This window comes from Canariomyces notabilis (assembly GCF_033297395.1).
Source record: "Canariomyces notabilis strain CBS 508.74 unplaced genomic scaffold N656scaffold_8, whole genome shotgun sequence".
NCBI lineage: Eukaryota > Fungi > Ascomycota > Sordariomycetes > Sordariales > Chaetomiaceae > Canariomyces > Canariomyces notabilis.
This window is the reverse complement of record NW_027041830.1, coordinates 702,885-725,986: the sequence shown is the minus strand read 5'-3', so window position 1 is coordinate 725,986 and position 23,102 is coordinate 702,885. Positions and strand designations below refer to the sequence as shown.

General features: G+C 55.1%; 7 protein-coding genes and 1 non-coding gene across 8 annotated transcripts; 2 read left to right on the top strand and 6 right to left on the bottom strand.

Annotated features, from left to right (window-relative positions):
• Positions 1 to 305: 305 nt before the first annotated feature.
• On the bottom strand, positions 306 to 2,886 carry N656DRAFT_789053 (uncharacterized protein; the record flags this gene model as incomplete). Its single annotated transcript, XM_064816745.1, has 2 exons — positions 306 to 2,693; positions 2,764 to 2,886. 2 exons carry the CDS (start codon positions 2,884 to 2,886, stop codon positions 306 to 308), a joined length of 2,511 nt encoding a protein of 836 aa, XP_064671149.1.
• A 2,335-nt stretch (positions 2,887 to 5,221) lies between these two features.
• Positions 5,222 to 7,314, bottom strand: N656DRAFT_630224 (UPF0052-domain-containing protein). The gene is made up of 4 exons (XM_064810363.1): positions 7,024 to 7,314; positions 6,725 to 6,742; positions 6,372 to 6,654; positions 5,222 to 6,315 (listed from the first exon to the last, which is right to left on the bottom strand). The coding sequence occupies exons 1-4, from the start codon at positions 7,076 to 7,078 to the stop codon at positions 5,451 to 5,453; spliced, it is 1,221 nt and encodes a 406-aa protein (XP_064671148.1). The 5' UTR covers positions 7,079 to 7,314; the 3' UTR covers positions 5,222 to 5,450.
• Positions 7,315 to 9,395: 2,081 nt separating this feature from the next.
• Positions 9,396 to 11,626, bottom strand: N656DRAFT_682344 (uncharacterized protein; the record flags this gene model as incomplete). The annotated part of the gene is made up of 2 exons (XM_064810575.1): positions 9,396 to 10,914; positions 10,980 to 11,626. Coding segments are annotated over 2 exons (2,166 nt in total), but the record flags the coding sequence as incomplete, so codon positions are not given.
• A 2,351-nt stretch (positions 11,627 to 13,977) lies between these two features.
• On the top strand, positions 13,978 to 14,079 carry N656DRAFT_t64. The gene has a single exon. It is a non-coding gene; the product is annotated as a tRNA-Leu (tRNA).
• Positions 14,080 to 14,287: 208 nt separating this feature from the next.
• On the bottom strand, positions 14,288 to 16,266 carry N656DRAFT_778368 (acid protease). Its single transcript, XM_064814997.1, has 3 exons — positions 15,521 to 16,266; positions 14,633 to 15,463; positions 14,288 to 14,582 (listed from the first exon to the last, which is right to left on the bottom strand). Exons 1-3 carry the CDS (start codon positions 15,929 to 15,931, stop codon positions 14,493 to 14,495), a joined length of 1,332 nt encoding a protein of 443 aa, XP_064671146.1. The 5' UTR covers positions 15,932 to 16,266; the 3' UTR covers positions 14,288 to 14,492.
• Positions 16,226 to 17,739, bottom strand: N656DRAFT_778367 (uncharacterized protein). Its single transcript, XM_064814996.1, has 2 exons — positions 16,849 to 17,739; positions 16,226 to 16,789 (listed from the first exon to the last, which is right to left on the bottom strand). Exons 1-2 carry the CDS (start codon positions 17,565 to 17,567, stop codon positions 16,678 to 16,680), a joined length of 831 nt encoding a protein of 276 aa, XP_064671145.1. The 5' UTR covers positions 17,568 to 17,739; the 3' UTR covers positions 16,226 to 16,677.
• An 89-nt stretch (positions 17,740 to 17,828) lies between these two features.
• N656DRAFT_778366 (mitochondrial precursor protein) lies at positions 17,829 to 20,844 on the top strand. Its single transcript, XM_064814995.1, has 4 exons — positions 17,829 to 18,496; positions 18,568 to 19,543; positions 19,596 to 20,069; positions 20,133 to 20,844. The coding sequence occupies exons 1-4, from the start codon at positions 18,308 to 18,310 to the stop codon at positions 20,366 to 20,368; spliced, it is 1,875 nt and encodes a 624-aa protein (XP_064671144.1). The 5' UTR covers positions 17,829 to 18,307; the 3' UTR covers positions 20,369 to 20,844.
• On the bottom strand, positions 20,845 to 22,812 carry N656DRAFT_778365 (t-SNARE). Its single transcript, XM_064814994.1, has 3 exons — positions 22,581 to 22,812; positions 21,800 to 22,432; positions 20,845 to 21,702 (listed from the first exon to the last, which is right to left on the bottom strand). Exons 1-3 carry the CDS (start codon positions 22,641 to 22,643, stop codon positions 21,313 to 21,315), a joined length of 1,086 nt encoding a protein of 361 aa, XP_064671143.1. The 5' UTR covers positions 22,644 to 22,812; the 3' UTR covers positions 20,845 to 21,312.
• Positions 22,813 to 23,102: the final 290 nt, after the last annotated feature.

The window sequence follows — 23,102 nt, the reverse complement described above, 5'->3', positions numbered from 1 at the left end:
TGGCCGATCAATAAGACAAAGCAATCGTAGTCCCCGAGTACTGGCTCGGCAAGATGTGTTCTGCGGAAAGTACGACAATAGCAGAGAGAGATAAATCCACCATATAAAGGAAGGACGACTCAGTTACATCAAATAAACAGCGAGCGGAATCACGACCCATTCCAGTAGAAAACTAAAAGAAAAGAACCCTCAATCGAAATACAGCAGCCCATCGGCCCAGAGTATTCATCAACGCCCCAGCTCGCTCAAACCTCAGTCCTGCTTTCCGATGCCCAAGGTTTAGATCTCAGGGTAGGAAGGTCTACTCATTTTTGCTTGGGGCGGCCCTCGAGGAGGAACTCCTCGTCGGAGGCATCGAGGATGTCGTACTCTTCATCCGTCAAGAAGCCCTCCTCCGAGTCATCCTCGTTCCACTCATCATCCTCGCAATCCTCGAAGTTCTCATCCTGGGTAGAGGACTCAGCCTTGCTCTCCTCGTGAACACTGGCAACAGGCGATTCCTTCTCCAGCTTGGGGAAGATCATCTGGCTGTGCTGAGGCTCAACCTCCGGTTCAGCCTTGGCAGCTTCTTCCTTCTCGGCCGGCTCCACCGGCTCGGCAGCCACAGGAGGGGGGAGGACCACCTTGGGTTTCCCGACGACAACATCGCACCAGAGGCGATGGCCAAACTTGTTGCCGTCCTTGGTAGTGAGCCGCCAGTTTGAGACAAATCGGCCGCTGCGGTGGGGAGTCCTGAGAAGGACGGTGAAGTTAAACTCCTCGCCAGGAAGCACGGACGAGTAGCAGATGGTGGACTCGCAAGAGAACTCAACGTCCCGGGTGGCTGCAGGATGGTTGGAGTCGAGGTGTCCCATGTAATCGCCGCCAACGAACTTGACAGAGCAGCCCGCCGGCCACGGGACTTCGCCATTATTGCGAAGGGTCCAGGTCTGCTCAAAGATATGGTCGGGTCCAAAGACCGTGCCATCCGCTACAGTGTCTCGCACATAGGCGGCGTCGAGCTTGTTAGCAGCGACGGGCCCTACAGCAGCCAGTAGCTTCTCTTCGACCTCTTCCCGCTTCACCTTAACTTCGTCCTGTTCGGCCTTGACCGGAACAGATGGCTCTGAGGGCTTAACGTCGACAACGGTCTGAACATTGGTGAGGAAACCAGGCGAGAGGCCTGCCTTGAGAGGCTGGGAATCAGAGACAGGCGGGCGAAGCCGAGCGCGGTCACCCATGGTGGGCAGTAGGCGGCCCTTTTCGTTTTCGCCAGTGGTGGTAACGCTCACGTGGCGGACGGGCGTTTTGAACTTGATGAGAGGATGAGTGCGGTTGTGGGTATTGACAGGACTCGCTTCACAGGACTCGCAGAAATCAGTGTCATTGCACACGGCACACTTGTAGCGGTCACCAACGATATAAGTAGACGTGGCACGGGAATTCCGGCATAGAGGACCGTCGCAGCAGATTCCGGGATGGACGGGCCGCATCGCGAGCCGGATTCGAACGTTCTGGCTATACTCCAGCGGCTCATAAATGGGGACGAAGCGGTGGTTAGGGTGGATGAGCGCGGCGTTCACCACGCAGCCGGAGCAATAATCCCAATCAGGGCAATCCAGGCACTTATGGCGTATGCCGGTAATGTTCTTGTCACAGCCGTCGCAGATGGCATGGTGAGGTTGGCCACGGCCGGCTGCGAGGCGGCGAGCCACCTCAGGCTCCAGCCTAGTGCCCTCAACAGCCGGCACAAAGGCGTGCCTGGGATGGTGACCGTGACGGTTTTTGGCGAAGCAGGCCCTGCAGAGGTCGTAGTCCTCGCACGTCGTGCAGTGAACAAATTCTACTTCGGGGAACTCCTGTACACAGCAGTTGCATGTGCGGATGCTCGAGTACAGGAAGTCGTTGAAGACAGGGATGATCCTCTCGGGGGCAAGGGATGCCGGGGCAGGGGCAGGTGCAGATTCAGGTGCAGGAGCCGGTGCCTCGACAGGCTGTGGCTTCTGTTTCTGCTTAGGAGCGAGGCGCTCCGTGGTGCTGTTGACGATGCTACCATTCATGACGTATCTCTTGATAAGCCAGTGGTTGGAACCTTTGCATGTGATACCCCGGTCGACGCACCCCTGGCAAAGATCAAAGTCGCCGTCGTCGCAGGTAGAGCAGTGATAATGGGCCCCTGGGATGGTCCGGTCACAGCTATTGCAGCAAACGGCGTAGTTGCCCCGAAGAACCGGGCAGCGAGGGACAGTCGAAGGCGATGCGGTCTGCTGTGAGGTATTCTGGAGCGCCGGCCGGGGACACTCTTCCTTGGTCGCAGGGCGGAGCTCTCTCGGAACCAAAGCCGCAATGTCTTCGAGAGGCGTGTAGGTCGCATGAGCAGCTTCCCTGGGTACTTGCTCCGGAAGCGGAGTGGCGGAGGTCTTGGTAACGGGCGGCTCAGGTTCCCGCTCACTGTCAGTAGGCACAAGGGCCGGGGCATTGGCATCGCTGGCCTCGCCCTCTACCGAGGGCGGCTCGGGGCCTGTAGTCTCTTCGACTGGGCTCTTGTTGGTGGTGATACGGAGCTTGAGCTTCTGCTTTGCCTTGGCGGCACGGTAAAGTTGCTTGTAGACAGCTGAATTGGCTTGGTCCAAGACCACGTAAGCTGCGGCCGAGTCGGAGTAGCGTTCGATGACAGCTTCGGCGTCGTGGGGAATTTCGAGGATAGCTCGCAGCTGACAACAGAGCGGTTAGTGTCGCTGCATGTTGAACAAAGCTTACGAGATATGGGCAGAATGAGCCTACCTTGCCCTCGAGCACGTTGACGCCTACATCGCGGAGGGGCAGCTTGAACCGGCGAGGAACGCCGTCCACAGTCACCTTGAGGGTGACGAGGGTTTCGGGCGTAACTGGCGAGGCGGTCGCCATAGTTGAAGTCTGACGATTGAATGCAGCTGAATGAAGGGAGTTAAGGAAAGGTGTTGGTCAGCAGGTGGGATGCGGAAAGGTTGGGGAGTTGATGATGCTAGCAATGACGCTGGGACAAGGTGGGTGCGGAGAACACGCGGCACAAGGAGGGCAGCTGCTGATTGGCGTTTCTAGGCTGAAGGCGACCAACTCACTGGTGCTGCTTGTCAGAGCGATGCTCGTACTCGCTCTGCTGCTACGTTACCGAGACCTCTCGCTCTCTTTCGAGAGTTTGCAGTTTCACTGGTTGCTCGGACGATGCGGAAGACGCTGGGTTGCGAGAGATGATTTGGGGGAATGGTTTGGCGTGTCGGAAAGATGAGAAGGTTTTGGGTTGCCTAGGGAGGGATCACTTGAGGCGAGGAGGCGGAATGGCCAGAGCTTACGAGGGGGCGGCAACAACCCTCTTGATGACGGCCTCAGGCAACCTGGACTGGCGAAGGATTGAACGTTCCGGCTGTGGTTTCTTCGGTGCAGGTCGCGGCGGCGGTCAAAGGTATGAAATACTTGAATTTGCTAGGGATGCAGTAAGGCAGACGGGCGCCTCGTAAGTGATCGGAGGAGGCAAATGGGCGGGAAGGCGAGAGCTGGCGGTGAAATGGACTAACAGAAGGCGGTCAGCGATACTTTGGCCGCGTTATCCGTAGACCGGAGCCTGACTGGGGTGGGCATTAGGCGGTCGGTCTTGCTAACAGCCTGGCGGTAACTCCACGAACCAATCGTGATTATGGAGACATCATTCTTTACACCTGACATTTCGTCACTTTGACCAATTGCCCTTTGTGCTCGCTCGTGTACGGGAGGTATTTGTAGCGCCTCCTTTACCTTATCCACCCAGTCGGGCTTATCTAGGCTGACCTTGCGCGACGCGTCCTCCAACGTCGGGCGATGCTCAGTCAGTAACCAGAAGTCACTGGAAGGCTGAAGCTCTTTGCTTATTCACCGGGCGATTAGTCCGGCTTGCCTCCCTGGATAGTACACAGATTTCAATCTTGCATACAATGAAGACGCACGGTTCCTGTATGTTTACGCTGTGTATATGGCCTCCTGGCCGGCCTGGATATGTGCCTTCAATTCTTCTTTGATGTAGAGTTGTAAATGACGCTGCCAGATGGAGTCGCGCTGATCCATCTTGGAGATTATGTACCATGAGGTCTGCGGTACCGCCCGGCTGTTAGCGCTCGATAGCCAGTGTGGACCCCTCACGTGGGACAGAAACCGTGGGGCAAGTGGATTTGCTCTCAGGTCTTGGCTGAAGCGGAAAGGACCCCATGCAGCTTTCCTTGTCAAGTGTCAACGGCAGAAGCTCTTGTTCTCCAGTCTGTGGTCTTCGTTCCATTCCATTCAAGTGAAGGCGAGCCAGGCACGCCAGGACCGTGGTCTGGGCTTGATAGTAGGCGCCAGGATTACGTAGTCAACTCTGGACGACGACGACGACGGCTACAACAGTAGCGTATGCGAGAAGATTTAACAATAGGGTGGCATGTCTTCTTTTGCCTGGTATTGTACTCTAGTGTGATCCGGAGCTCAGCCCAGGCAGGCAGCCGAGTCACTGCGAACGCACATTGCTAACCACAGACCCAAACGGTCCTGCTCGTGCAAGAGGACGTCCTTGACTCCTTGTTTGACGTGCTTCAGCAAGTCTCAAATTGATACTATGTACCTCCGTACTGTACGTAGCTGGTCTGGTTGGTTTCAATTCCTACCACCGTCCAAAGCTTCCAACTTCTGCGAGCAATATCAGACACATCAAAAGTTCAGCCGTCCGACGCCGTCCCCACAGGAAGCATCTCGGCCAGATCGCCCGGTCGAGGTTAATAAAGGGCCCAGGCGCGATCCAGCTGTGCATTTCCGTCTCCTGGTGACAATGACGGTCAGATGACGGCGCGCTTGTTCGCGGGAATCAGCGGGCCACAGTTGCGTCTGCATTGCATCAGCCTGCTTACAGCTTCTTACAGCTTCTTACATGGCCTCCCTTGCACAACCTTCCGCTTCGGTAGGGAAACGCTCCGATCCCCGGTCCTGTTCTCCCGATCGACCGGTGTGGAGAAGAATCCAAGGGACATGAGTGGATATTTTGCTCTCGTTGCTCCCGAGGTACGAATACTCTCACTCGTGACTCGAGATGCAATCTCGAATTCCGGCGTGATGCTATCGCGTCCGGCTGAGGGGACAAATTACGCAAAAACAGCGTCGTGCATTGCCAGCCTTGTCGGTCGGAGTACAGCACCTACTGTCGTACGGTCTCTAAACATACCCGGTAGACTTGCGGTAGCGTGTCGACCGTACTAGTATGCATGACGATGGAACCAGGATTCCTAAGGGAGTGTCTCCGCTGCTTCTATCATTGTATACTTGATGATTGATTGTCAAAAGTGAAATCAGATCATCAATACCCAATTCTACGCAAGCTATCATGATCTATGCCGACAGAAAAACGACGCAACCTTACATATGTATAATACATATATGGCTCCAGTTGGAAGTTGCCGTGTCCAACGAACCCCATCGCCGCATGTCTGATCTCAAGATTCCATAATCGCTTCCAAAGCCTCGCCCAACGCCGCCTCGTCGTATCTGATCATGGCCTTTCTCCCCGCACCGACCGTCTTCCCCTGGACCTTGATGCACTTGACGCCCAGCCGCTCGAGCTCTTGCACATCTACCGCGGGGGTGCCCTCTCCTTCCAGGTAAATCAGGTGGCTGACGTAGCGCTTCAGAATATCTTCACGGCCGACCAACTCGGGCGACCGGCTCTCGACGCAGGCCCGCGCAATGGCGGCGACAAAGTCCCTCGCCGTCATGGGGTCTGTCCTGGGCCCCGTCTCGCGGTCCAGCTTGCTGTTGAGGATCAGGATCTTGTGCCGTATCTGCGACCCGTCGCCCAGGGCCTGCCCGACCTTACGCAGGATCAGGCTCGGGACGATGCTCGTGTACAGGCTGCCGATGCTGTAGATGACGGTGCGCGTCGCCCCAAGCGCCTCCACCACCTTTGGGTTCGCCACGGGCGAGATCTCGTGGCCGTACGGGTTGATATACCACACCCGCTCGATCCGCGCCGGCAGGTCCTCCTCGTCGTCCTTGCTGAAGGCGATGTTGGGCCGCCGGAGCGCCGGCAGGCTGCCCGGGAGGTTGGCGTCTTCTAGCTTGTCGTGATCGGCCGCCGTCAGCGCCGGCGCCACCTCGGTGTCGTCGGGCAGGGCGGTGGGCGCGGACGGGTGGCTGATGGCTACCTGGCCCGTGATTGTCGACCCGTCCTTGAGGCCTGCCGAGATGTGGTGGGTGAAGTTGGAGTTGATGGCCGGGAGGACCTCGACCCAAGGGGGGATCGAGCAGATCATGGACAGGAGGTAGATGGCCGACTCGTATGAGCCAGAGAAGATTCGAGCACTGCAACGAGTCAGCCGGCATCTGGCCTTGACGCCCCGCTCGGTACTTGTACCTACCCGGTCAGGAACATGTTGCCGATGCTCGCGCCGGCGAAGTTGTAAACGTTTGGGGGCCGGGCCCTCTTAACGATCTCCAGATTGACCGTGTTGAGGACCGAGCGGATGAGCTCCCTCTTTGGGCTGGAGATAAATCCCCAGAGGAGAGACTGCGACTCGACAATGTCCAGCCATTCCGCTCGTGCCTTCAGAGGGTCTGAATCCAGTCGGTACTCAAAAAGCAGCTTGAGTGCTGTCCTCTCCTTGTCATCGCCGTGGTTGGGGATGAGCCTAACAAGTCGACCTTGAGACTCTTGGTTAGAACGGAGGGATGGATGTCTCTCGGTTCAGTTTGGTCCCTGAACAAGACTTACTTCTTATATCGCCCACGCCTAGAATGGTAGATATGTTAGTTGAACCAGCGATACCTCCCTCATCCCTGAACGACACAAACATCACTCACTTGGCCCACCAATGAACCTGATCAGCTCCGATGAACTGCCACCATTATCGCTGATCGGAATAACATAATTCAGCTTGCACCGTCTTTTCTCAGCAATCTTGTTGAACACGTCTACAAGACTGTTTGCAGCAGTGCCTTGTGACCATCCATTAGCGGAGGCGCTCCCCAAATGTCTCGTGAGTGAGTGATTGCTTCGCTGCTTGCACATACCTCCTGAAAATACAGCGATGCCATTAGCGCCAGAATCAGCAACAGTTGGAGCCATCGTGAATCAAGGAAAATCAGATCTCAACCAAATGGCTATTAGACTATAAGGAAGGAATATATGGCCAGAAACCTGAACGATATAAAACATCGAAAATAGTCTTGGGTATATATAGATTATAGACAGATCGCGGTTGAGCCCCTGAGCAACAGTGAGCTATCACGGCACGACGGGACTAGGTGCGCACAGGCAGTGTCCTTCTAGTGACCGTTTTAGGTAGCTCCGTCGCCCACGCCGTCAGGGGCTTTAGCGCTACTAATCCCGCTGAGTCTAGTGTAAGTCTACCTGTAACGTTAGGTTATAGGTAGGCAGTTAGGCGGCCCACAGGCCCTTCAGTCGCAATCCTCCTCAACGTTGAGGATAACGTGGCAACTTCGTATTTAGATCTCCAAGTCGTCCATGAAACAAAGGATTTCATTTTCCAAGTTACGGCCACATTGCGGAATCCAGGGTGTTCGGTGGGAGGAACGAGTCATCGGCAAATCCACGGAGATTGATTTACAACATCACAGCAACTCTTACACGAGTCCCCTAAAATGAGGCTGTGCCGGAGAGCGCTCCCGAAGAGCCGTCTACTATTGTGAAGAGCGATCAAAGTGAATGCCTTCAGATATAGTGTATACAGATAATAAAACGAAGAAACACCATTAAAATTAGCGTGTTTCTTGAAGCACAGTATGTCGACAGTTGACTTTCTACTAGTACGATATAGAACTTTACCCCTGAGCAGTCTCCTATATGTATACATAGTAGGCAGGGAATTGTTACAGTCGTGGATCTCCACAGACAACATATTCGTAAACATCACCACAGAATAGAAACTCGCTTTTGATTACAACAAGTGACCCATAAACCAGAAACATCAGGAAAGGGCAAAAGAAAACGCCACCTATGATTTGCTTTGGTCCGGCAGACCGGTTAACCCAACTAAAGAAGTAACCTAAGGGACCCTCAAGGCTGACTTCCATCCTTGAGCTCGCCTGCCACGTTTTCTACCACCACACAAAACACTGAGATCGGGATGGGGATCCTACCGAAACAATGCTCTATGCCTGGGTGACCTAAGAATCATGGCCCAGCAAAGAGGAAAGAGGGAGGGAAATGGATTCACCGGCCAGACAGCAACCAAGAAAGGGCATCCCGACTCCCAAACGCCATGCAAAAACCGTCCAGAAGCAGAGCCAACCGCCATTTAAAAGATATAGATAATAATGAGAAAGGGAAAGAAACGTCAAGCATGCCCAGCCCAGCAATAACAAAGAGAGAGTCCAAGACGATGAGAGAAACCGCGAGCTATAATCCCCACCCCGTTTACCATCACCATCTCCTCCTAGCCACACAGCAACGCATACCGACATGCAGCATTGCATGCCATCGGATCATCACAATGCCCCTTTTTTCACCCTCCCAACCTCACCGAGCGAAGCAAGCTTCCCAATAGCCCAGGACACCCCATGACAGCGACGACGACGGCGACGGCATCAGCGAAACCCCTTCCATCGGGTAGAACCCGCGAACCGCCCGGCTGCCTCCATAATAACCACAAACCAACACGAGAGTCACACAGAGAGCGAACGCGCACACACACCCAAAAAAAGGGCATAGCTGCCACACGCAGACCTCCACACAGGCTCCCAAACATATAACCAGCGTTTAGACTGGGGATTCCAAGACAAGAGGTAGATCCCACCGGCCCATCCACCGCCAGTCATGATCATGTTCACCTCCTCATCTTCCATCACCTCACAACAGCGCCAGTCGCCAACGTATATAGGGAGCGGCTAGGACAAAACAAGTTAGCATGATAAAAATGGTGGGTAAATTCGTCGGCTTGCTTGGCTTGGCTTGACTTGACTTGGCTTGTTGGCTTGTTGGTTTGTGTGCGTGTGCGTGTGTGTGTGTTTCCTCCAGATTCCCCAGCCAGCAGCAGGCCAGCACAAAACAACAACTATCCCACTCTACCACCCCGTCCCATTACACCACTTCCTTGCGTTTCCCTCCTCCTCTCCTGACTTAAAACGACAGCACAACCACAATTCCATATCCTTGACTACCCAACCAGTCAATAAATCCTTCCTCTTGCTCGTTCGTCCAGCACCAACCGTCATGAAGGAGTCCACCACCCCGTCACCCGAACCATGACTGATCAACCAACCAACCAACCCACCAACTGGGGATATCACCACTGCTCGCCCATCTCCTTCAGGAGACATAACACATGTCGCCGCCACGGTATAGGCTCAAGCGCGATATATAGTCGATCATCAAACCAAGGAACCCAAAGCCAACCAGTTGGAGCTGCTACCACCCCCGGGTGCTACTGGGGATAGTAGACCATGCCCGGTGCGGGCTGCTGGTAATAAAAAGCCGCATCCGGGCTGGGCGCCATCATGGCGCCCATGCCCACCATTCCCGGCGGCGGCGCGTACGGCTGGGTCGCGGGGAAAGAGGGGTAGCCCGCCATTGGAGGCAGTTGAGAGGGATCGTAGTAGTAGACCATACCGTTCATCTCCTGGGCCACCAGGTTTTGGGAAGACGGAGCTTGTCCTCCGGGCCCTTGAGAGGGAGCTGCCTCCGTCTGCGCCGGCTGGCCGTACGGGACGGGCTGTCCCTGCTGGGCGGCGGGGACAAAGGCTGGTGCGTTTGCATTTGGTGGCATATTGGTTCCATATGCCTGGGAATAATAGAAGCCCTGAGGGGCTTGCATGGTAGGAGCCGGGTATGGCTGGCCATAAAAGCCCGGCTGAGCATAAGTGTTGGGTTGGAAAGGGGCGGCATGGATGGCGCGCTCAGGAATCTGTGAGAGAGGTGTAGACGATAACTGAGATTGGTAAGAAGGATTGCGGGCGTGTGAATCCTGGGTGAAGCTGCTGGGGACATTTGGTGGAACCTGATGATGGAAGGCTTGCTGGTATGGAGGGGGCCCGCTTGAGGTCTGCTGAACAGGTGACTCGATATTCTCGATCGAAACCGTCTTTTGAGGTCGGGGTTGATGCATGGGAATGGCGTTTGGTCGGTTCTCTTGGAAAGTGGGCTTTTGTGGAAGAGGATGTGTTTGCGGTTGCGGCAGCTCGCTGAGAGATGTCTCGGCCGCAGGTGCCGCCTTTTCGGACATGCTTGGCTTGACGGGACCCGGTATAGTAGCTACCGGTGGTTGAACAAGCGGAGGCAGGCGGACGACGGGCCTGGTAGTATCTAGCGGGAGAGGAGGCCGCGAAATGGCGGAACCCGTCGGCGAGAGCATGAATTCGCGACCAATGTCAGGGGCGATCGATGACCGGCGACTGAGTGCAATGCTGGGCGAGTAGATGCTCCCATAGACGCTCCCGTTCCAAACACTCGTACCCCGTGAGAAGGCTCCAGAGCCGAGTATTGATCGAGGACCCTTGCCCCGGCTCCGTTGCTGGTTAGGCCGAAGCGCTCGCGGAATAAAGATGAAGGATCTGTCACTCGCGGGAAAGATGTATCGGGGCATGATGGGCGGGCTATGGTACGGCAGCGAAATCCGAACGGGCTTGTCACGGCGTAGGGGCGGGCGGTGATCGGGCAGCTTCGTATACTGCTTCAACGCAATACCCGCGAACAACTTGGGTGAGCTCATGGGCGGGATGAACACTCGGATCGTCGCATTACCAATGTGCTTTTCTGTCGACATGGCTCGGTTGATAATGGTCTTGCTAGTGGCTGCCGTGGGAATGAAGCCGTTGCCGTTGGCTGGGCCTTCATTGTTCTGGGGATAGCGGGCCTGCCGTGGCGGCTGCGGCTCTGCGACTACTTCGTGCATGTCGTGTTTCCACACCCCATTCGTCGTCGGGTCCGGGACCCCGTGCATTTGGCTGGAGCATAACAGTCAGCATAGGGGGGGCAATTGAGACACGCGAGTAGGGCAAGCTCGCCATACCTGATCGGGGCGAAGTGGCTTCCAAACGCTCCTCGCCCTCGGCCACGGACTCCCCGAGGGAACGGCCGGAAGCCATTGGCAGCGGGACCGGCGTGCCGATGATCGTGCAAAAAGAAAGCGCCCCTATTCGGGACAAAAGTTGGGTCTTCCTCCCTCTTCCGCCTATACTCCTCATGCTCCCGCCGTTTTAACTCCTGCTGGGGCAATCGCGGCTGTTGCTGCACGGCAGAGCTCGAGCTCACTACGATCGGGGCCGCATCCTTAGCCGGCGGCGCCGGTTTGATATCTTCAAAATTCATCTCTTCTGCCTTGTCGTCCTTCTCGGCAAGCGACAGACGGTTGAGCATGGTCTCAGCATCGGCTATAGGGGTCTGGCCCTGCTTCGCAGCCAGACCTTTGGGCGAGGCGGCATCAGCGCGGCGGCGAAAGCCAGTCTTTGCGTTGCCGTTGCCGTTGCCTAATGATTTTCGAGCGTTGGGAGACGTGGGTGACGCATCGTCGATGTTGCTAGTGTCGCTATCATCGGCCGCGTCGTGTTCGTCGCTGGCGATGGAGCCGTCGGTGACGGAGTCGTCATCCAGATCTGCCATAAACTCGGGACCGTCATCCTCGCCCTCGTCCTCTACGCGGCGACGGTGGCCGATGATCTTCCTGCGTCGAACGCCCATACCGGCCATTATTGTATTGAAGCGGGCCCGGCGCGGAGATGAGTTGACGGGGGGATTGACGGATGCAGCTCGGCGAAGGGGTGCAGGGAGCTGCAATGACGTCGAGGCCGCTCAATCATGCGGTGGTGGTGCGGAGAATCTCGAGGCTCTGTATATTTTTGGGTCGTCTATCGCTCCTGCAGCGAAAGCCAGAGATGCCTTGCGGCCGGACCGTCCTGCGGTGCAGAATCAACGGATGGTGAAGCCAGTCGAGTAAGATACCTAAACGGCAAAGACGGAGGGAAGAGCGACGCAGGGCGAAGAATGAAAGACGCAAGCTCGAGGACAGCAGCCAAAGCAGCAGCTTCGATCCGGACGGGAGACCCTGGCTTCGCAAGCCTGTCGACTGTCCGGGTATGTAGACACAAGTGCAAGCAGGCCTCTGTAGAGTTTCTGGAAAAGGACCGAGCTCCCTGCTGCACGAATGATTAGAGGCGAAAGTGGCGAGTCTGACACACTGCTGACGGCGCGGGCCCAGAACGACGCGAATTGGGTTGGCCTGTGTTGCTAGGGCGGTCTGTAGAGGGCCAAAGATGCTGAAGGGGAAAGCTGGTGTTGATCGTTCTCTTTACCTTATTTTTTTTTTCTTCCCCCGCCTCGTCACGTTAGCGAAAAAGAGGCTGTTGAAATCGGGGGATTGGGGAACCCCAGGCCACAGCAGAAAGTTGCTTAAAGCCAAGAGTCCTCTTTTAGCCGCTCCTAACTGGGCCGCCATCCAAGCCTCTTTGAAAACAACAGCTGCTCTGCTGCAACACGCAAGAGCCATCAACTTCTGGTTCTATCACATACTGTACGTACCTACACAACTAAGTCAATTCCAAGCTGAGTCATCCCTCGAGATTAATTCATCCTTCACCAGAAATGACGACTCGCATGCTCATCATTGGCAGGCCAACCAGTCGCTCATCTGCGAGCTTTATAGAGTGTTTATGTGCAGCACGACGGGCCAACAGCGATTGAGTTTGGTGTAGTAGTCTAGGCATCTGCACCCGCCACGCATCGAACGGACAGAGGAGGAGCGCTGATGCACAGCGACCATGGCAGCTTGGCAAACCGAGAGGCCATTTGCGCCGGTTCAGGGCATCCCGTCGCGGACAAAGGACGGCGCGATAAGCTACCTGACCTACCTACGTTGACAGACGACTGAGCTTGGGCAGCCGCAACCAATCGACACGCGCACCCTCCTAACACACAGTCTGGGAGTGATATGGGGTGGCCCGTCCAAGGTAGGGTATCTTTAGTCGCTTGCAAGCAGAAAAGCCTGCGGGAGACGTGTGGCCATGGCTCCAGTTCTACGAGCAACGGCCAAGTTCTGATGATGCGAGGCTGACGATAGGCACTTGTTGAACTGACGAGCACTGGCTACAGTCCGTAGATTCGTCACCGAGGCCCCTTGAAGCTTGCTTTGGGTGCCCTGCCTAACCCTATGGAAGATAGCGTACCGGTATGTGCTGCCCTACTACGGTTTTGGTAGCACGTCGGAAAGACGAGTCGAAGGTGCCTGACGCACCCGTTTCTAATGCTGTTTCGGTCCCGGCGTCTGATTCGCCTTCTTGGTGGGAAGCAGACACGGTAAGCTGCAGAGCATAACTGCGGTCTCGGCTTCACGCAGCTTGTCACCTTTCATTGGCGTTTTTTGAACACTGATTACACAAATGTCAACAACGACGGGAGTTTCTAACTGCTGGATATTTAGGAGAGACCAGAAGATGGGTTGGCCGCTCTCAAGCAGCTCCCAAGTGCCTCCATGAATTTCCTCGCCATACCCCACACCCCTCCTCCTTTATTTTGTCCCGGCCGACACTACGTCAGATTGGACACTGCCGGCGTTTCTAGTAGCAGGCTGCCCGGAACAAGTGCCCGCAGTTAGAAGGTAAGATAATGTAGCGTGGTGCATGTACTCTGCCTAACTTACTGCAGTTCAATGTTTACAGTACCGACGGCATGGACCAGAACCAGAGAAAGGGAGCATAGAGCTGCTTGACCCCCACGCACTTAATAAAGGCGATCGATCCCCTCCCGTCCTTCTGCTGCGATAGCGTTGTGTTACCCAACCGACCGGTCAAGCCGCCTACCTAGAGTGTCTTATACAGGTATCATGCCCGATGTCGACGCGGCCTGGACTTCTTACAACTTCGGTATCTGATACCGGAAGCCGCAACGCTGCCAATCAAGGCTTCTATCCCCTGAGTGGGTGTGGAGGCTTTTACATGCACTGAATGCCCAGTGCGCACCCTAGCAAAGCACCTCCAGCACAGATACTTAAAATCATCACCCAAAAGCATCCACAAGGCAAGATGGCCGAGCGGTCCAAGGCGCCAGGTTCAGGTCCACCTGAATGAGTTCTTCCTGGTCTCAGAAATGGGGCGTGAGTTCGAATCTCACTCTTGTCACGTGATATTTTTCATTTTTTGGTGTTGTTGAATGAACGATAACTCCCCTTTTTACCTTTTCCCAGGCTCTGTTCCTTTCCCTGTTAAATCGATGAATGGTACTGTGGCCCTGAACCCTAGCCAGCCTAACTACGCAATGTCCTGGATAGATGTGAGCGATGGAGCACAGTCTACATGAAGTACCTCAGCAACGGCAAATGCAATACCTCCGTATAGTCTATTTCATTTTCAATACTGATGCTAGGGCTAAAGCTATCAACTCGGTCAAGACTCCCACCCTAGCGCCATAACCTCCAGACTTGCCATGGCGCGCTACACGCCAAGCGATGACTACACGTCGGTGCAGAGAGTTGACCATCGAATTATGCCAGTGACTCTTAGGGACTTTGTATGCTGCGGATGTAAAGGGTGAATCAGGGGCTCGGAGTTCTAGGAGCGTCAAAGTCCTGCATCTCCTCAATTTTTGGGACGGCCCCGAAGCGGCTGTTGCCTTGGTCCCAGATCTATGTCCAATGAGCCCGAGTTCAGCACAGGGCAACCGAGGTGGACTTACTGCGTAGATTGACTTGAGGAAGGTACTTCCGAGAATGTCGAAGGGATTCCGACCCCGGGACTGCACACTGCCGTACCAGTATTTGGCATCGGCTAGGGCGAAGAGGAGGTCCTGCTTCTGAATCACAAACTGCTTGTCACCGACAGCTAGACTGAAGTTTGGCAGCTGGTCAATCTTGATGTGTCGCGGGATGATGTATCCCTGGTACTCGTAGCTGTACAGAGCGCCCGGGATCTGTCTGTACAAGGCATCGCAAAGCTCGTCCGAAACCAGGGCAAGCGCAGTTCCCGTGTCAGCAACCGCCTTGTTGCCGGACGAAGGAATAATCTGGCCGTTGACCATGGCGCTCTCGCTGGGAAACATCCAGAAGCCGGTGGACTTATCGACCCGAGTCCAGGCGATGTCCTCGCCTGATTCCTTCACGAGGTCCTGGTCGATCCACCCGAATGTGTAGTAAGACTGCTTCCCCCCGTCTTGAAGCCTGTATAACGCAGAGGTGAACAGCTGAGAATGCTTAGGGAGCAGGCGCTGGGAGATCATGTTGTCGAGGAGAGTGCGCTGGGGATCCGGTTTCCCATCCTTCTTGACCGTGTTGAGCTGTCGGAATGCCATACCAAGGCTACCTGCCATGGTGCTGTGGAGCAATGTCGGCGATAGCTTCTGTGCCACTTCTACGGCCTGTTTCCTGACGACGAGGCCACCAATCGAGACCATGTCTGTACCGACGAAGCCTGATACCAAGCTGCCATCGCCGTACCACATCTCCCAGGTCTTGTGACTCGCAATCTTGAATGTCGATGACTTCGTGTGCTGGAAGTCACTCGGCTTTACCTGCGGTGTATCGACGTCAGAACATGCTGCCCTAGTCCGACGGACAATGTGGCCTACCCAGAGATCGGCAGAGCCGGTGTCGAAATTCAGGAGGAGCTTCTGGGGAGCGGAGCCGATTGACAAGTTACAGAGGTACTCGGCATCGTTCTGCTGATCATCGGCTGACACTTTGCTCACGTTACCGTCTTTGTCAGACTTGTAGAGGCCCGTCCATACAGCGGGCAGTGAGCCTGGTGCTGGCTTGCCCGAGGCCCGAGATGTGTCTCGAGTAAACGCTTGGAAGTAGGGGCCAGGCTTGGTTGGCTGGAAGCCGTACCGATTTAGTGCCGACACGTAGGACCTGGTGCCATTATGCTTGTAGTTGGGATTTGGAGTGGCCGGAATCTTGTGCAGACCAAGCTTGGCTCGTAATTTCTTCTGTTCCTCCAAGATGGACTCAATATCGACAATTCGATTTCGTCGAAGCATGTTGTAGACTTTCCCAGCACACTATAAGTTTGCGACGGATAAAAGATTGCTGCTGAATGGGATGCCAGGTGTCTTGAGTTTGCTGTAGTTAAGAAGCGAAGAATGTTTGGTTGATAATGAAACGGCTCGTTGCCCAAGAGAGGTTGATATGAACCAGAGAGAAACAGCTGTCACAGCACTCATGATCTAACCCAGTAGTGCGGTTGTTCCTGCCTCAAGTTAACCGAGGGAAAGCTCGATCCCTGAGTGCCAACACACCATGATTCCCTCAACAGCGACGAATTGGGAAGGCGCAAACGAAAAGCTGTCAGCTGAGTGGTATAGATCCATGCCAGTGGCAGTTGACAACCTGTGGGCAAGTATGAGCCATTCGATATTTCTCCAGGGCGTTGAACTCTAAACTAACACCAACTTAAAGGGGAAGGCTGCATCCACAAGATGTTGAGCGAAGTCTGGCCATCAAAGTTTGCTCGTCGCCGGATCTCGGTCAATACGCGTACAATATTCAGGTATGCAAAGTGCCTTATGAACCTTTCTCGTTGGCCATATTCTGGCTTATAGACCTTCAAGGGGCTTGTTGGGAAGCTGTCGCCAGCTCACGTCCGTCCCGGACGGAAGACGAAGTGACGCCCATATTTACCCAGCGAAGGGCGGGATGCTTTGGAGCGGAGCCCGACAGCTTCTACTCCTTGTTCAGGATAGCAACAGAAGTGAGCCATATGGCCGGCAATGAACCCCACGCGAGATCAGCTCAACCTGACTCTTCCAAAGAAGAAACCCCTCACTCCATTGCTCAGCCAGCATTCTTCACCGTCTACCAGCGACTCTGCCAGAATAGTGCCCTCGACGGCGATGCCCCTGCATCCTGTCAGCAAAGTTGTGTTGCTGTCGGCGTGAGTACAGAGTGTGAGGCGCACCTTTCGAGTGCCCACCTCCTGGTCGTGCCGTCCTGGCCACCGCTTCCCTTGACTAAGCTGTATTCTCGGCTCACCGGGGGCGTCACCCACTTCCCATCCCGCCACAGGTAGACCGTCGTCATCGATCCCTCCATGACGGTGCCGTCTGCCTGGTTGATGATGAGAACTTCCTTCATGTCGGGGAGACCTATCTGAGCCCGCTGCCTGGCCTCGTCATAAACAGCCCGGTTCGTAGTCTTGAAGTGGGTGTACTCTGACCGGAGAGTGCCCAGGCTGTCGACTAGCACCTCGTATACCGGAGACTTGCCGGGGATGTCTCCATGCTGCTTACTGCTCCAGTCTTCTCCTGGGGAAGGTAGCCTTTCTGGAAAAAGATTGGCAAGAGGCGTTCCTGGGACCGCGCCGGCAGTTATACTGAATTGTCCTGCTTTCGTGATTGCTACCCTCACTCTCTTCGCCGAGTCTTGGTCGTCACCAAGGTCACTGTTTATGACATGTGCGAGCCTTTTGAGGCCTGCCTCACCACTGAGAGCCTCTATGGCCGCATCCCAGCCCCAGTGAGTTGCCGCCCGGAGCATCCGGTCTCGATGGTAGTCAAGCATGTAAAGCGGCGAGGCGTTCGCCCAATTCCAGCCGGCATAGTCAAGAGCGCTGGTGGGAACTTCGATGAGCGCTGGGTCATAGCGAAGCGAGGAGAAAAGTTGAAAATCGTCGGCCATTGCATAGATGATCAAGTCTGAATCTGCATGAGTACGTAGCCTGCTTGTGTGCAGACACTTTGTTGTCAACGTTGTCACACACTTCCAGACTTATTTCGGTTCCCTTGTTTCTTATCTGACTTCTTTCCTGGTTACCCTCGGAGTCATAGATGCAAGGAAGCGGGCTCCATAAAGCCTTCAAGACACACTCTGTTTACTGCTACATAGCCTACATTAGCGTGACTTCATGCATCTTTCCTAGAATCCTAGTAAGGCTGTGTAAGCAATAACCTGCTCTAGCTTCCATAATGCCTGTGTTCCAGTTGGTTACTCCCCATGTTAGGTGGATATCACCGCTGAGAGGTTGTCACCTGGCTTTCGTCGAAACGGGCGAATCTCAATGTGTGACTTTTCCTTCACCTTGGCTTACCTTAAGTTACTTCATACACGTGTAGTGGAACTTTACGAACAGACCAGGTTTTGGATCAGGGAACAGGGCGCCTCGGAAAAACCGCGTGCTCAAGGGATCCACCATCTTACGTCGCTGCAATTGGGCGCGTCAAGACTCGATTTTTTTTGTTTCGCAAGCTCCAGCTGGGTTCAGCAACTACCCGCACCCAAGAGCTCTGCGTGCACACTAGCATCATCAAACCTCGCCGAGATCGCGTCGGCTCAGTGCATGATCCCCTTCCTTCGCATCTGCATCACCATTCTTTCTTTGTTCTAATTCCAATTGTCATTTCTCACTAATTAACAAAGCTATGCCTCCTCCGATGCCCGCGGGTCCCGCCGGGGCCGCTTCGACACCCGTGTCGCCTGATTCCTCGCTGTGGGATCGCATCTCGACCTGGGTATCAGAAAACAAGGCAATCGTGTACACTATTGCTGGCGTTGCTATTGTCGTCACGGGCGCCGGTGCGGTCTATTACATCCGGAGCAGTCCCAGTTCCGTGAGTATTCCTTTCTCAAATCGGCGCTGCCTAGCACTGGGCAGCACGAGACTGACGTCGGTCCCGCCTAGGAATCGAAGGACACAACACCCAAGCTCAGCAAAAAAGAGAGGCGGAAACGGAAACAAGCCGAGAGAGAAGGAGATGCTGAGAAGGCTACCACATCGACAAGCCCAGCCGAGCCCGCCACTTCGGCTCCCAAGGCTGCCGCTGTCGAAGCTGCCGACGAGCTACCTGAGATTGACGAAACAACAGTCGAACGTCTGTCCGCGCTTCAACGGAAAGAGTATGCTGCCAAGTTGAAGGAGGCCGGCAACAAAGCGTACAATGCGAAGGACCTGGAGAAAGCTATCGATCTTTACTCGAAGGCTATTCTCTGCAAACCGGACCCCGTCTACTTCTCAAACAGGGCCGCATGCTACAACGCACTCAGCAAGTGGGAAAAGGGAGTCGAGGATAGCACTGCGGCTCTCAATCTCAATCCTGAGTACGTCAAAGCGCTCAATCGCCGCGCGAACGCCTACGAGCACTTAGGCCAGGATCGCGACGCGCTCCTCGACCTCACCGTGAGCTGTATTCTCGACGGGTTCAAGAACGAGCAGACCGCACAGGGCTTGGAGCGCTTGCTTAAGAAATCCGCCGAGACGAAAGCCAAAGACGTGTTGAAAACGAAGCCCGCCAAGCTCCCGAGTTCCACGTTCGTCGGGAACTACCTCCAGAGTTTCAGAGCCAAGCCTCGGCCGGCCGGCCTGGAGGATTCGGAAGAGCTTTCAGAGGAAACCGGGAAAGGCCAGTTGCAAAAGGGTCTCAAAGCCTTGGAGAGCAAGACCGGACCCGGGTACGAGGAGGCTGCTGAGGCTTTTGAGAAGGCTTTGGAGCTGGGCGGTCTCGGCGAGCATGAGGCCTACGCGTATAACCTCCGCGGCACCTTCAACTGCCTTAAGGGCAAGCACGAAGAGGCCTTAGCGGACCTGTCTAAGAGCATCGAGCTCGACCCTGATATGACACAGAGCTACATCAAGAGGGCGAGCATGAACCTTGAACTTGGTAAGAACTGCTTCATCCTAAGGCAGGCCTCTTGGTTACTAACCGCGACTAGGCTCACCTGAAAAGGCTGAAGAGGACTTCAAGGTGGCTGTCGCCAAGAACGCCGAGGACCCTGACATCTACTACCACCGTGCGCAATTGCATTTCATTAAGGGCGAGTTTGCAGAGGCCCAGAAGGACTACCAAAAGTCGATCGACTTGGACCGCGATTTCATCTTCTCCCACATCCAGCTTGGTGTGACCCAGTACAAGATGGGCTCGATTGCTTCCTCCATGGCCACCTTCCGCCGGTGCATGAAGAATTTTGAGAAGTCTCCCGACGTCTACAACTACTACGCCGAGCTACTCCTGGACCAGGGCAAGTACCAGGAGGCTATTGAGAAGTTCGACCGAGCCATCGAGCTGGAGAGGGAAACCAAGCCAACCTGCATGAACGTCCTTCCCCTCATTAACAAATCTCTTGCTCTCTTCCAGTGGAAGAGCGACGCTTCAGAAGCAGAGAAGCTCTGCGAGAAGGCCCTCATTAGTAAGGCGATCCTGATTTCCGGTAATATATCACACTGGTTCAAGATACTGACGTAGCGTGTAGTTGACCCGGAGTGCGACATTGCTGTAGCTACCATGGCCCAGCTACTCCTACAGCAGGGCAAGGTTGCCGAGGCCGTCAAGTACTTTGAGCGGGCCGCCGAACTAGCTAGGACCGAAGGAGAACTGGTGAATGTTCTCCAATACGCCGAAGCTACGAGAACCCAGATTCAGGTGCAGGAGAAGTACCCCGACCTTGCGAGGAGGTTGCAGGCCATGGGCCCAGGGATGATGCGGTAAACGGTTGTAACCGCGGAGAGAAAGGGCGAGCAGAGCCAACTCAGCCATCCATTGAGGCGAATGCGCCGCCGGGTTGGCGTGTAAAATGAAAGATACGCGGCGAGGGCTGCCGAGCCAGCACAGATTTGGTTCTAATTTGTCTTGCGGGACTTTGGGATTTTCTTCTCGCTAACATGTAGAGAAGATGGGTGGTTCGTAAGGAGCGAACCTTCTATGACGGTGTAACGGGTCCTCGACGAAGGGCTAGGCTAGTTTTTTCGCATTGACAGGGTCATGTGGAAGGATAACATCTGCGCAGGTATCCTAGACTGAGGCGTCCTGCGCCTGTATTGTATACAAGTGGCTAATAGTACTGTACTTCCCTCAAGTCGCACCCTGTCCGTTCGCTCTAACTCCGGCTGGCATGTTAACCTTCTTGGTCTGAACTGGACTCAGTTATCGTGATAAATAGAAAACTCTTAAGAATGCCTGCTTGAGATGCTCAAGACAAGGAAAATAGGTGCTTTTTAGAGCTCATGCCGTCACCAAGATCAATTTCATGAATGTGGATGCCGAGTACTGAATATCGGCCTGTATCAGTCATATCTGAGTCCATAGACTACATGGAGATCCGTACATCCGGTACATTTGCGCCCAAACACTTTGTATCCCCAAACGACCCCCTTCCCCAGACCCTTAAGTCATGCATATTATGGCCCGAAGTTTGTAAGCAACGGGCGTGAAATGGACTGCGCTGCCACTGCATTCGTTTGCAGGTATGTCGCGGCCTGAAAACGGGACTTGTGTAGACAGCCGCCTGTAAAGAATGAGAGTGCAAGCGGTGAAGAGAAAATAGAGGAGACAAATCACGTCGTCATAAACCACCGGCTCCTTCCTCACCATTGAAACCCCCTTCCTCTCTCCCCTTCCATTGGTCCTTCACAGCGGACTCAATCCAACCCAATTCATTGCGTACCGCCACCACCACCACCACCACCGGTAGCATTCTGCGTCGTGTTGCGCGTCAGGGTGAGGCCGAGCCCGACGCCGAGGGCAATGACGATGGCGATGAGGACGGCGATGCCGAAGCACCACCACTTGAGGCGGCGGCTGCGGCGGGCGTGGTGGACGGCCTGGGTGATCTGGGTGTTTGCGGTGCCCAGGTTGTCGTGCGTCTGCTCGGCCTTTTGGGCCACGTCCTCGATGACGACGCCCTGCTCGACAATGAGCGTGTTGAGCACCTGCAGCAGCTCGAGCAGCTCCGTGATGGACTTTTCAATCTTGAGCATGTCATTGTGCCGCGCCCGCACGTTGCCCAGCACCGCGTTCGCGTGGCCCGAACGGTTGGTGCGTAGCTATTTTTTATACGATTAGTATGATTTTCATTTGCCATCTTTTTTGTACCGAGATGACAGAACGGGGGGGTAGTGCGGTAAGGAAGGTTAAACTTACCGCAGTCTGAAAAATGCCCTCATCACCCCAGTCGGCGTCGGCCGCTTGCCGAACCTCCTCCTCGGAGGCGTCCGGGTTGACGATGCGGTACTGCCGGGCGATCTGCTCGCGGTAGCGCTCCCTGTACAGTTGCTCCTCTTGCAGGAACTTCTGGATGGCGTCCTTGAAGTCGTCGTTGAGGCTTTCAAACTGGCGCTTCTTGATGGCAAAGGTGCCGTCCCTGGTGCGCTCCGTGTCGGCCTTGAGCGTCTGGATCTGGCTCCGGATAGACGTGTTCTTAATCTGCGTTGCCTGCACCAGATCGTCCAGCTGGTGCTGCGCCGAGCTGTCGCTGCTGGCAAGCGCGGCCTGGTGCAGCGTTGCAACGTTCTGGATGCTCGTCTTGAGGCCCTCTATGTCTTTGCGTATGGCGGATACCCGCTGCAGAAACTCGGTCTGTGAAAGGACGCTTCCGCCCGGCGCCTGCTGCTGTTGCTGAGCGCCATGTGACTCCTGTTGCTGCGCGTAAGGCGACCCGTATTGGTCTCTCTGCGGTTGGTAAGACGAGTATTGGCCTTGCTGCCCATATTGCTGTTGGTGCTGGCCGTATGGCTGTCCGTACGGCTGCCCGTACGGCTGCATCTCATGCTGCTCCTGCCGAGGGGTCCGAGTCAGTTTGTCGGATCCAATTGACTTCACGCAGACGCATTGTTCCCGATGCGCGGCAAAGCTGATTGCTCCCGCCGAGGACGGGCATTTGTCTGAGGCTCGGCACACCGAAGGCGACTCGGAATATACTCACTGGCTGGCCATAACCGTAGCCGGACTCGGCTGAGGGCCCCTGGTTGTAGGGATTGTAGGACATGACTGTCTAGAAGTTAAGACACTGAATGCAAGAAGTCTCGAGGTCGTCGCAGTCGCACTTAGTAATTGTTCCGTTGTCTATGGACAAACGAAGTAAGAATCGCGTTAGCAGGAGCGAAGAAGCGCAGGTTGGGAAATTTGCAACCGGATCCTCCGTCTGGTGTTCGCAGTTCTGTACCTTGCTAGGTGGTGCTGATCATTGGAGAGTGACGCGATTGTGGCTGGTTACCTAACGCTACTCTAGGGGCGTCAGTTAGCGTGCTTGGCGCCCGCAAGGGCCTCAGATGACCTGAACGGTCCGCAAAGCTCAAGCCAGCGACCTGTCAGTCAATTATTAACCTTGTTTCCTCTGGTCCACCACCATAGATTATGATCCGGCGGTCTGCTTCGAGCTGTGTGCCCTGGTGGACTTTACTGGGAAGCGTGCAAACAAGCAACGGTCTATCCGTATCGGTCTGCC